The following is an 11,271-nucleotide window of genomic DNA, read 5'->3' on the forward strand; positions in this document are numbered from 1 at the left end:
TCCCGAGTGACGCACTTCCGGTACGGGACGCCATTTTCCCAGAGCCTTACATGAGTGCAGTTTACCCATGCAGGGGAGAAGAAAACGCTGTACACAAATGTGAGTGACTTTCGATTTTACAAATAAAAAGCTGGTGATTTTAATTACTACACTATGGAGGATCTCTTTTCTTGAACTCACCATTGTGAGAGTGAGGATTTACAGAGGATCGGAGTAGAGGTCTCCGCGAGGCGGAAAGGTGCGGAGGAGGTCAAAACAGAAGGATAGCCTGAGAGGTACCATCCAGGAGTGCTGAGGATCCAAGTTGATCCAAAAGGCTTGTTGGCCCCTAGGGGTCGTAGAAAGGAGGTGAGGAGGCATTGCAGCCAAAGTGGCAGAGTGGATATCTCACGAGTGACACCATGTTAACACATTGCATGTGTATCTAATCATCACTTGGACTTCACTGTTTTATATTTGTTTTTTTGGATATTGGACAATATACTTACTTTAGTGATTTGGCACGATCACATGTTATATTAATTAGGAGTGGCACTAACACAAAATATTATGCTGTGTGGTTATAATAACACTATTATGTTTTATGAGGTTTTTCACTCATGAATTAAGTTACACTTGTTAAGAGCACGTATATTTTAGACACTAGGAGTTGTCACTAGGTTTATGTACCTAATTTATTTTAGTTGTTTTATATGTTATCAAGCGCTACACTATTATATTATTTATTTGAACACTGCTTGTGGGTATCAGCCAGAGTGTTAGCAGCTGTTAACTAGGGAAAGGGGAGGGTGGTCCATAGCAGCGCAGGAGGACTCCCAATATACCCCTTTCTTTACAAATCTCCTCAACCACCCCTCCCCCCAGCCACTTTACGCTCTTTCCAACAACTCCCACTCCCTGGTAGATTTCTGGAGAGAACTCCACCCGGTAAAGCGTAGATACACTTTCTACTCCCACCCTCATAAATTGTTCTCACGTATTGACCACATATTTATTACCGTTGGCACCTCCTCCAGACTTCTAGTCTCTGACATCCTTCCTATTCCATGGTCTGACCATTGTGCAGTCTCTACGTCTCTCTGATCCCTGTCCCCCCCAGCTTCTAACAGTTCTTGGGTAATTAACAACAACCTATTCTCCCACCCTATGCATAGCCTTGATCTCGAGAATGCTCTTAAGGAATATTTAGATTTGAATTCCACCCCAGATATCTCCCCTCTCCTGTTATGGGAAGCACATAAGCCTGTCCTCCAAGGGCTCTGTATTAGTAAGTCTTCCTTTCTCCGCAAAGAAAAACCGCAAACTTGCCTCCGCCTTAAGGCGGCCTATAACCAGTCCCACCTTCTGTTTCAGTCCAATCCTTCCCCTTCCCACCGCAAAGCTTTGGAGCAAGCCCGTGTGAAACTTGACCTCTTTCTGGCAGACCAAGCTGAACGCTCTCTATGCAGGTCTCGCCACAAATATTACACCCAAGCAAATAAGCCCAATTCTTTCCTAGCTCTTTCACTCTGTAGATTAGACCATACCGCCAAGCCTATTCGCCTTAAACTCTCACGCGGGGATTATACCAGTAACCTAGTTTGAATACTTTGCGTCTTCCGCAAACACTTAGCCTTACTATATTCCCAGACTGAGCCCTTTGACCAATCTCGAGCTGAGAATCTTCTCGCCCACCTCTTTTTTCCAACTTTAGCTACTCAACACCTTGAAACCTTAGAGAAGCCAATTTCGCGATCTGAAACTTTGTCCGCAATCAAAGATCTTAAGCTCAGAAAACACCCCAGCCCAGCTGGCTTTTCAGCCTCTTACTACAAGAAGTTTGCTAATTTAATTTCCCTCCTTCTCACCACATCACATCAGAACCCCCTTTTTATCAGAGTCCACATGAAAGTCCTCCTTACTTTACGCAGGCCATAGATGGGTCAATTTTTTCTTTCAAACAGCGGGTTGAAAGAAAAAACATGGGGAGACTTCCATGGATGGCCAGCTTAAAAAACTTGTGGCGTGCCCATAGCAGAATGGGAGCCTAAAGGCAGAGTGGAAATGTTATCCTCTTGTGAATGCTGGGACAAGCATGTGATTGGTTGCCAAGTCCCAAGAGGTCCTAGGAAATGATGAGAGGGAGGATGACACAGCCAGGGGAACTCATGCTGGAGACTGGGGAGATAAAGAAATGGACCTCAGCTGACCTCAGGTGAGGTTTGTGTGAGAGCAATGGGTCCCAAGGAAACACCACTGTTCCTAGCTGTGGGACTGATAAAAAAAAATTGCCACAGGCCATTGTTTGGAGACCCCTGTTCTACCACATTCAGAAAAGTCTTTCTATTGTTTTCACAGAATGCAACATGTTCTGCGAGTATTTTAAATACGGTACTTACCTTTTGAGGGGAAGAGGAGGGGGGTTTTGGGCATGGGCATTGAATCCCAATAAGTGTACCCGCACTAAAAGTGCAGTTATTTTTTTTTGTTTTATTTTGTTTTTTTGTTTGCTTCAGTGTTAAATGACAATTTTACTAAAGGGGGACCATACACTGATCAAAATTTGGCTGGTTTGCAGGGATCAACCAAATTTCAGTCAGTGTTTGTCCTTCAGAAGTCCTTAATTTTGTTGGCTTCTGTCGAAGTGACATGCTGGGAAAATGTTCTGAATCAGCAGCCAATGCTGCTGTCAGAATACAGTGCAACAGAGAAATGTGTGAAGAGAGGAATCTGTTAACACAAAGTATGCATAAAAATATAAGTATCACCCCTATTCTAGTGAATACAAGTGGCGCATACACTTCATAATACTATCATCAAACATCAATTATCACTCATATTATGTATCATTCTTTGTCTTCACCATTATTTCTGTAACAAAAAATACATAAATAAAAATAAACAACTTAATATGACACATGATGTGATATTACACAAATCCTGTGACTTGAAAATATATATATACAAGTTCAAAAAAAGTCCTGTGATAAAAAGTAATAAAGAAGAAATTAAAGTCCAGTGCTGAAATTATTTTATGTGACACAGAAAACTTTAAAGTGTTGAAACCTTGTGCTGTGCCCACCGTGCACCGTTACTTGTATGTCCATAACGAGCGGGGGGGGGGAGAATTTTTGACCATAATATGCCTGGTAGATAGAACGGACGTATAGACTGAGAATCAAATGTGATCCATGGGACCTGGGAATTAATAGTCGCCCATTGTGATAGCTGTGCGAAACGGGCCGACAGGTAGTTAAGCCAGAAATTGGGGAGACAGAGGCCTGTTGCGACCAGTATAGGACCGATGAAGTAAAACGAGGGCGTTCGTTAGGCCAAATAAAGTTATTAATCATCCGTTGAAAGCGGTCTAGGAACGTTTTCGAGACCGGGATTGGGAGTGCTCTAAATAAATAAAGTAATTTAGGCAAGACATTCACTTTTACTGCCGTGACTCTACCCAAGAATGAGATAGGGTATCCATGCCAGATCTTCAACAGATTAGAGAGGCGTGACACACATGGTGGGTATTTAGCAAATAATTTTGGGGGTGAGGCTAATACCTAGATATGAAATCCGGTCTGTGGCCCAACAAAATGGAAAATAATTGCGAAGCGATGCACTCAGGGAATCGGGAACATTTATAGGCATAACTAATGATTTAGTAAAATTTACAGTAAGACCTGATACTGTTGCAAAGTCATTCAATAATGCGCATAAATTGGGTAATGACACTAAGGAAAAGCATAACCTCATCTGCATACATACATATTTTGAATTGTGAAACCAATAATTAGTAACCAGAAATGTCTGAATGTGATCTTATTGCAATTGTCAAGGGTTCCAAAACAAGCGAAAATAATAAGGGCAAAAGAGGGCAGCCCTGATGGGTGCCCCTGCCCAGTGTGAAAAAATCAGAGTTGCAGCCGGAGGTCTTATTCTTATTTTAGGGGAGAGAATGCTGAGTTGCATCCAAAGAACACCATACCTACTGTGAAGCATGGGGGTGGCAACATGCTTTGGGGCTGTTTCTCCGCAATTGGACCAGGACGACTGATCTATGTACAGGACAGAATGAATGGGACCATGTATTGTGAGATTTTGAGTGCAAACCTCCTTCCATCAGCAAGGGCATTGAAGATGAAACGTGGCTGGGTCTTCCAACATGACAATGATCCCAAACATACCGCCCGGGCAACGAAGGAGTGGCTTCGTAAGAAGCATTTCAAGGTCCTGGAGTGGCCTAGCCAGTGTCCAGATCTCAACCCCATAGAAAACCTTTGGAGGGAGTTGAAAGTCCGTGTTGCCCAGCGACAGCCCCAAAACATCACTGCTCTAGAGGAGATCTGCATGGAAGAATGCGCCAACATACCAGCAACAGTGTGTGCCAACCTTGTGAAGACTTACAGGAAACGTTTGACTTCTGTCATTGCCAACAAAGGATATATAACAAAGTATTGAGATAAACTTTTGAATATCAAAAGTTCATCTTAATACTTTGTTATATATCCTTTGTTGGCAATGACAGAGGTCAAACGTTTCCTGTAAGTCTTCACAAGGTTGGAACACACTGTTGCTGGTATGTTGGCCCATTCCTCCATGCAGATATTTACTTATTTTCCACCATAATTTGCAAATAAATTCTTTCCAAATCAGCCAATGTGATTGTCTGGATTTTTTTTCTCATTTTGTCTCTCATAGTTGAGGTCTGCCTATGATGCCAATTACAGGCCTCTCTCATCTTTTTAAGTGGGAGAACTTGCACAATTGGTGGCTGACTAAATACTTTTTTGCCCCACTGTAGGTAATAGAGACATGTTGGCCAACAGCATCTCCTCAGGAAACCTGCCTCCCTGCAAGACATTGAATAATGACATCAAAAAGGGAGCTAATGTAGGGGCAAAATGTTTATAATAACTGGCAGTAAACCCATCGGGGCCCGGTGCTGTGGAAGTTCTTTGTGCGCTAATCGCGCGGGTTATTTCCTCCAAAGTGCACAGAGCATTGAGAGAGGATATCTGAGAGGGTGTGAGAACGGAGGGGTATGGAATTAAGCCATGAACCGTTTGGGGGAGCGGAAGTTGGTTGTGGGGGAGCTAATAGGGTGGAATAAAAATTCTCAAAAATACCCAGGACTTCAGGAGGAAAAGAGGAGATATTGCCGGACTTAGTACGTAACTTGTAGATATGTGGGGGTCATATAGATTGGTTTAATTTCCGTACGAACATAGTAGACGCTGAGTTACTTTGTAATAAAAAAGAAGCCTTTGACCAGCGTAGAGCCTTTTCAGTTTTCTGGGAAAGTAAAGTATTCAATTCTAGACGCTTTTGCGATAACATTGTCTTGTTAAGAAGAGATTAGTTGCCAACATGAGCCCTATAATGTTCTTCCAATTCTCGGGAAAGTTTCTGAATTTGTTTCCACCACTCCCTATTTCTAGAAGAAGCCATTGAAATAAGGCGATCTCACAAGACCACCTTATGGGCTACCCACAAGATAGCCAGGGAAATATTGGGAGTTGTGTTTGACTGAAAGTATTCTTGAATAGACGTGACTACTTCTTGGCGAGAGTTAGTGTCCGTAAGCATAGAGTCGTTAAGTTGCCAGGAGTAGGTGGTAGGTGCTAAACCTATGAAAGTGAGAGCGCCATAATAATATGATCCAACCAGGGGCTTAAGTGAATGCAAGCTTTCCTAGAGTTAGCTAGCTGAATGAGGGAACAATAGATATAATCAAGTCTAGCATAAGAGTAATGTTGGTGGGAATAAAATGTATAATCTCTAGCTCCTACATTATAAGCTCTTCAGGAGTCTACCAGTCGAAGTGTATCTAATTTTTTGGTAAGGGATTTTGGGAAGGCCTGAGGATGGTGAGGATGAGCTTCTGTCTAAAAGGGGGTTAGCTACCAAATTAAAATCACCTCCCACCAATAAATGAGGGGATAGAAACCTATCAAGAATTTAGAAAAACTGGAAAAGGACGCTTGCGCCGAATTTGGTGCATAAATATTAGCGATTGTGAGTTCACGACCCAAAAGTTTCCCTTTAATAATGATAAATCTGCTCTCAGGATCATGATAAATATGTTGAATATCGAAGGGAAATGAGTTGTGTAAAAAAATAGCCACGCCTCTACTTTTAGTAGAATGTAAGGTGTAGAACCCCTGTTTGTAAGATCTATGAAAATATGTCGGGTGTTTAGCGGCTGCAAACTTAGTTTCCTGTAATAAAATAATTTTTGCCCCTAGGCGTTTATACTGAAGGAAGGCAGTTTTACGTTTATTTGGTGAGTTGAAACCCTGCACATTATGTGAGATGCAATGGATAACCATGGCAAATAAGAATAATTTCAGTCAGCATTATGGTATTCATCTGAAAAGTATCCAAGATAGTATGTTTAGTCAGTGGAGCATCCGGATCCGCAACGGAGAAGGCAAAATCCGCCAGTATCAATTTATGGAGCATCCAAGCCCCAATATGGCGGCTGGGACATCCACAAATTGGTGTATAAACAATGTTATGTACCAAAATTGTCACAAAAATAGAATTGGGGCTTTAAGAGCCCCTACAACTAAAGAAATCACAATAAACCATGGATCAGGTAGGCTATCTGCCTTTCCTGAAAAGACAGAAAAATTTAACCTCAAAGGGCCAATCGGGCCCAATTTCTTTTGCTCCTCCAGATAATAGAAAAGGAAAACAATTATAATAAACATATGAATATGAATAGATCACAGCATTGCCCAAAACCTTTTCAAAGAATGTAGGATATGCAAATTAGCAAAATCCTTTCATCCTGGTTCTTGCCTGACTCTCCTCCTTTCCCTTCATGGAGATGGAGTATGCCAAATGGGAGATACCCGAGGAGTGGAAGGTGGACGTTGAGGCGAGGGAACATCCACCAGGCCTAATTTAGCCAAACTTTCTCAGCCTTCAGGAAGAAATGTAGCTCTGTATGTGCTGCCATTGTGTGGGACTATCAGCTTAAAGGGAAATCCCCATTTGTAGCGGATATGAGCTGAAAAAAGAGTGGATGTGATTTCCTTCATTTTTATGCGTTTCTCCAACGTAGCTGGAGAAACATCTGGAAATATTTGCAAAGTTGAGCCTTCAAAAGCGATCGTTGGGGTATTATGAGCAGCCCTAAGTATGTCTTCTTTGGTCAAGAAATCTTTCATACATAGAACAATGTCGCAAGGCGGTTTATCATTAGGAGGTTTTGGACGCAGAGCTCTATGGATGCGATCACAAGCAAAGGACCCAGGATCATGGTCCGGGAGGAGGGATCTGAATAGCTTGGTTGTGGCTTGTGAAAGATCAGTCAGTCTCTGGGACTCCCCAAACTCGCAGATTATTCCTGCAGTTGCGATTGTCAAGATCCTCAACCTGCGCCTGCAACTGCATAAAGGCCGTTTGTAAATGATTGTGATCTCTGGAGAGCTCGCCATAAGCGAAGCTGAGCTCATCATGTTTTGTTTCCAAACAATCAGTTCTGGAGCCAACGTAGCTATTTTCTGAGAAAGGACATTTGTGCTCTTGTGGAGTTCTGATTGGAATTTAGCAGCTAACTTGGTGTACATAGTTTCCAAGCAGGATTCCAAATCCCCCTTTGTAAGTTGCTGTGCATATTCACTGTCCTGAACTGAAGGATGGGCTGCGGTATCTTGTGTGGAACCGGATGGAGATGCTCGTTCTGTAGTATCTTGAGACATGCTGTAAATCTTTTGCATTTTCATTAAATATGTTGTACGGGATTTTTGAGCATTACCCCTACTTTTCTTTTTGGTGGACAGCATGCAGGAAGTCTCCTGGGGGTGATCAATGGAAATTTTGTATAGCCAAGGATAGTTATGACCCCAGAGACCTATACCACCCGGTACTGGTGCAAGGATATGGTTACATAGATGAGATCAAGTGTCTAAGCACAATCTCTGTATTGTAAAAATGAGATTCAACATCTGGAGAGGAGGAGTGGACTGAAGCTGTGGTAGTGTGCTCAATAAGGGCCAGAGATCCAGATGCAGGACACTACCCCTGTTATAGGGTCAGCGCACAGGGGACCTCCTGGTACAGTATCTCCAGGACTCTGAGCCCCAGATCAGGTCAGAGGGGGGGGGAGTAGGGAGCCCAGATGCCTGACTCCCAGGTGACTGCAGGCCACAGCAAGCCTCTAGGCCCAGTAGGGGCCTCGTGTGTAGTGATTGAGGCCTCCGGGACCACAAATGCCTGCCACAGCCACTGGCGCACTGATAGGGGACCCGATGGGTGTTGGTCGCCCTCCCCTACGCTGACTCCAGTAGGCAGTGGCAGGCCTCACCAGGCCAGGTATGTCCGCCGCTGCCGAGAGGGGCCAAAAACTCACCGCTCCCCTCTTCCAGGTGCGGGTAGGGTCAGGAAGACCTCCGGTGTCCTCCGGAGGTTCGTTGCTGCCCGGATGGCAGCGGATTAGGAGGGTAGACTGTGTTGCGGTAGGCCGCACCAGGCCGGGTACGACCGCTGCTGCGGAGAGGGGCCAAAATCACTCCGCTCCCCTCTTCCAGATGCGGGCAAGGTCGGATAGACCCCCGGTGCCCGCCGTTGCCCGGATGGCGGCGGATTGGTAGGAGAGGCACCGGAGCTGTGGATTACGCGGCCACTCCGGTCACCATCTTGGACACGCCCCCCCAAAATATAATTTTTTTTATATAGGTACAGTGTTGCATGCCTGAGCAATTGCCAGTTAAAGTAGCACAGTGCTGAGCAGAAAAAAAATGTCCTGGTCATGGAGGTAAAACCTTCCTGAGGTCAAGTGGTTAAAAAGTGACTGTAGATCAGTGCCACATATATCTCTAATCTACAGAGTAATTTCTTGAGCATCATATTCAGACAAAATCTTTTCTGTTTTCATTTTTCACGACAGGGTTTTATGTCTCTCTTCCATACCAACCATTAATATCTACATCTTTTTTTTATTTAGGTAACTGGTACACCTTTACTCCATTTGTTCATGTTGAACTTCATGTTCTGTTGCACTACTAGTGTCTCTCATAAGCGATCCTGTTTGTGCAGAGAGTTTTTTTGTGGGAGCTGTGTGTATCTGTGTAGAAGTGTGCGTGTGTAAATATAAAAACACACACACTTCATTTAGCTGGCTTCCAATAGCTATTTCTTTATATTTGACAGGGATAGTAATTTATTCCATTATTTGCTTATGTATAGTGAAGCATATTTGGTTTTTAACCTGTTTATTTACTTTGTCATGGTAAATTTAAGGTGACGGCAATGATGGGAAAGTTTCTTTGGTTGGAACTCACATACTATTTCTCTCACAGGATTATATACACAGAGTGGGAAGGACTGCACGTGCTGGAAGATCAGGAAAAGCAATTACTTTTGTAACACAGTAAGTAGTTTTAATCACTGCAGCTATAAATACAATGACACAAATTGAAGTGCGTATATCTAAAGCTTTTTTTTTTTTTTTTTCTTTTTCAAGTTATGGATAGAGGATAGAATGGTTAACATCACTCAGATTGTTTTGAATGTCTGTCTGAAACTGTCTTCTGTTGATTCTTATCCTGCAGATATAACAAGAATTTAAGGGAAGTACCCTCTTAAAGCCCAAGTCCAGGCTTAATTTTACTTTAAATAGTGGAGAGGCGGGAAAATTATATCACAATTTCTACCTCAGACTTACAGAGGAAGCCTTTGTATTCATTCATAAAAATACAAGTCTTCCTATGAATGCCTGGGAAGCACTAAGCCTGAATCAATTTTTTTTCCGGCAGCAGGTGGGAAGTCTCCATACTCCTGCTAGAACACAGTGCTGCATACTGTATGTAACTGATGCTACACCAGTATGATATGGTGCTGAAAACTCCAGAATACCTTAGTTATGGAAATACTGTTGTTCATTTGGGCTAACTTGGCCCAAACAAACTATTTAGAGTGAAAAGATGGACTTAGGCTATTTAACCACACATTACAATCTGAGTACAATCTCTTTTAGATCTAACAACAATCTAGTGCAAAGGCCTGCTTGATTGGCTACAAATGATTTAATTGGCTTATGTAGCTGCTTGTATTAAACTTGATTGTACTATCAGATTGGAATATGTAATATTGTAATGTAATTTTAGACAGTTGTCATTGGAATAGGTGCCCCATTGGAAGATATTCCTTAATTTCTAATCTGGTGACAGACATAAAATGTTTGATTTGTCCTGGTGACAGGGGTCACCAGGACAAATGGAGAGGGTGGATCTTCCCAGCGGGTACACAGACAGCAATCAAAACAAAGCAGGTGTTTAATGCATCCATATAAAAAAAAAACATAAAAAGCTTAAGCTGTACCATTTAATTACTTTCTGTCTGTAATGCAGTAGGTTTATATTGATTTTGCTTCCATCTTTTATGTCATGACATTCCACAGCACACTCTGCAGAGTACATAGGTCCTTTCATATCAATCCTTTCTCTCCAAACAAGCTCAGAATCTAATATGCCTACTACACACATACATAAGCTTTGGTAATTTGGGGATAAAGCAGTGTATACATGTATTGAAATCCAGCCAGTGTAGCAGGAACCAGACGAATTTTGATGTATGTGTATCCCTCCCTGTTCAACAGAAGCTAATAATACAGGTATTACAGGTACTTGTATATATAATATATGTAATATATACATCAATTTAAGCAGTGTGTGTATGTATGTATATATATATGTATATATATATATATATATATATATATATACAGTGGGGATCGAAAGTTTGGGCACCCCAGCTAAAAATTTGTATTAATGTGCATTAGAGAAGCCAAGGAAAGATGGAAAAATCTCCAAAAGGCATCAAATTACAGATTAGACATTCTTATAATATGTCAACAAAAGTTAGATTTTATTTCCATCATTTACACTTTCAAAATAACAGAAAACAAAAAAATGGCGTCTGAAAAAGTTTGGGCACCCTGCAGAATTTATAGCATGCACTGCCCCTTGGCAAAGCTGAGACCTGCTAGTGTCATGGATTGTTCTCAATCATTGTCCGGGAAGACCAGGTGATGTCAATCTCAAAGGTTTTAAATGCCCAGACTCATCTGACCTTGCCCCAAAAATCAGCACCATGGGTTCTTCTAAGCCAGTGGTGGGCAACCTTTTTTTTCAACTGAGCCAAATCTCGCCAAAACCACGATTGAAATTTATTTTGAGAGCCACATTTTTAAAACTGAAAATACATCTCCCATATAGTAATTCATCCCCCATAGTAATTCATCCCCCATAGTAATTCATCCCCCATATAGTAATTCATCCCCCA

General features: G+C 42.2%; 1 protein-coding gene across 1 annotated transcript in view; it reads left to right on the forward strand.

Moving 5' to 3' along the window:
* Positions 1-11,271, forward strand: part of DDX47 (DEAD-box helicase 47) — a gene marked incomplete at its 5' end in the record, with an annotated part of 196,184 nt that overhangs the window by 139,934 nt on the left and 44,979 nt on the right. The window contains one exon of the mRNA XM_089659240.1: positions 9,288-9,358. Coding sequence (XP_089515366.1) covers positions 9,288-9,358 — 71 coding nt within the window. The remainder of the gene's footprint in view (positions 1-9,287; positions 9,359-11,271) is intronic.

The sequence above is a fragment of the Staurois parvus genome, unplaced genomic scaffold (genome assembly GCF_062004578.1).
Source record: "Staurois parvus isolate SC_StPar_1 unplaced genomic scaffold, SC_StPar_1.0 ptg001139l, whole genome shotgun sequence".
Lineage (NCBI taxonomy): Eukaryota > Metazoa > Chordata > Amphibia > Anura > Ranidae > Staurois > Staurois parvus.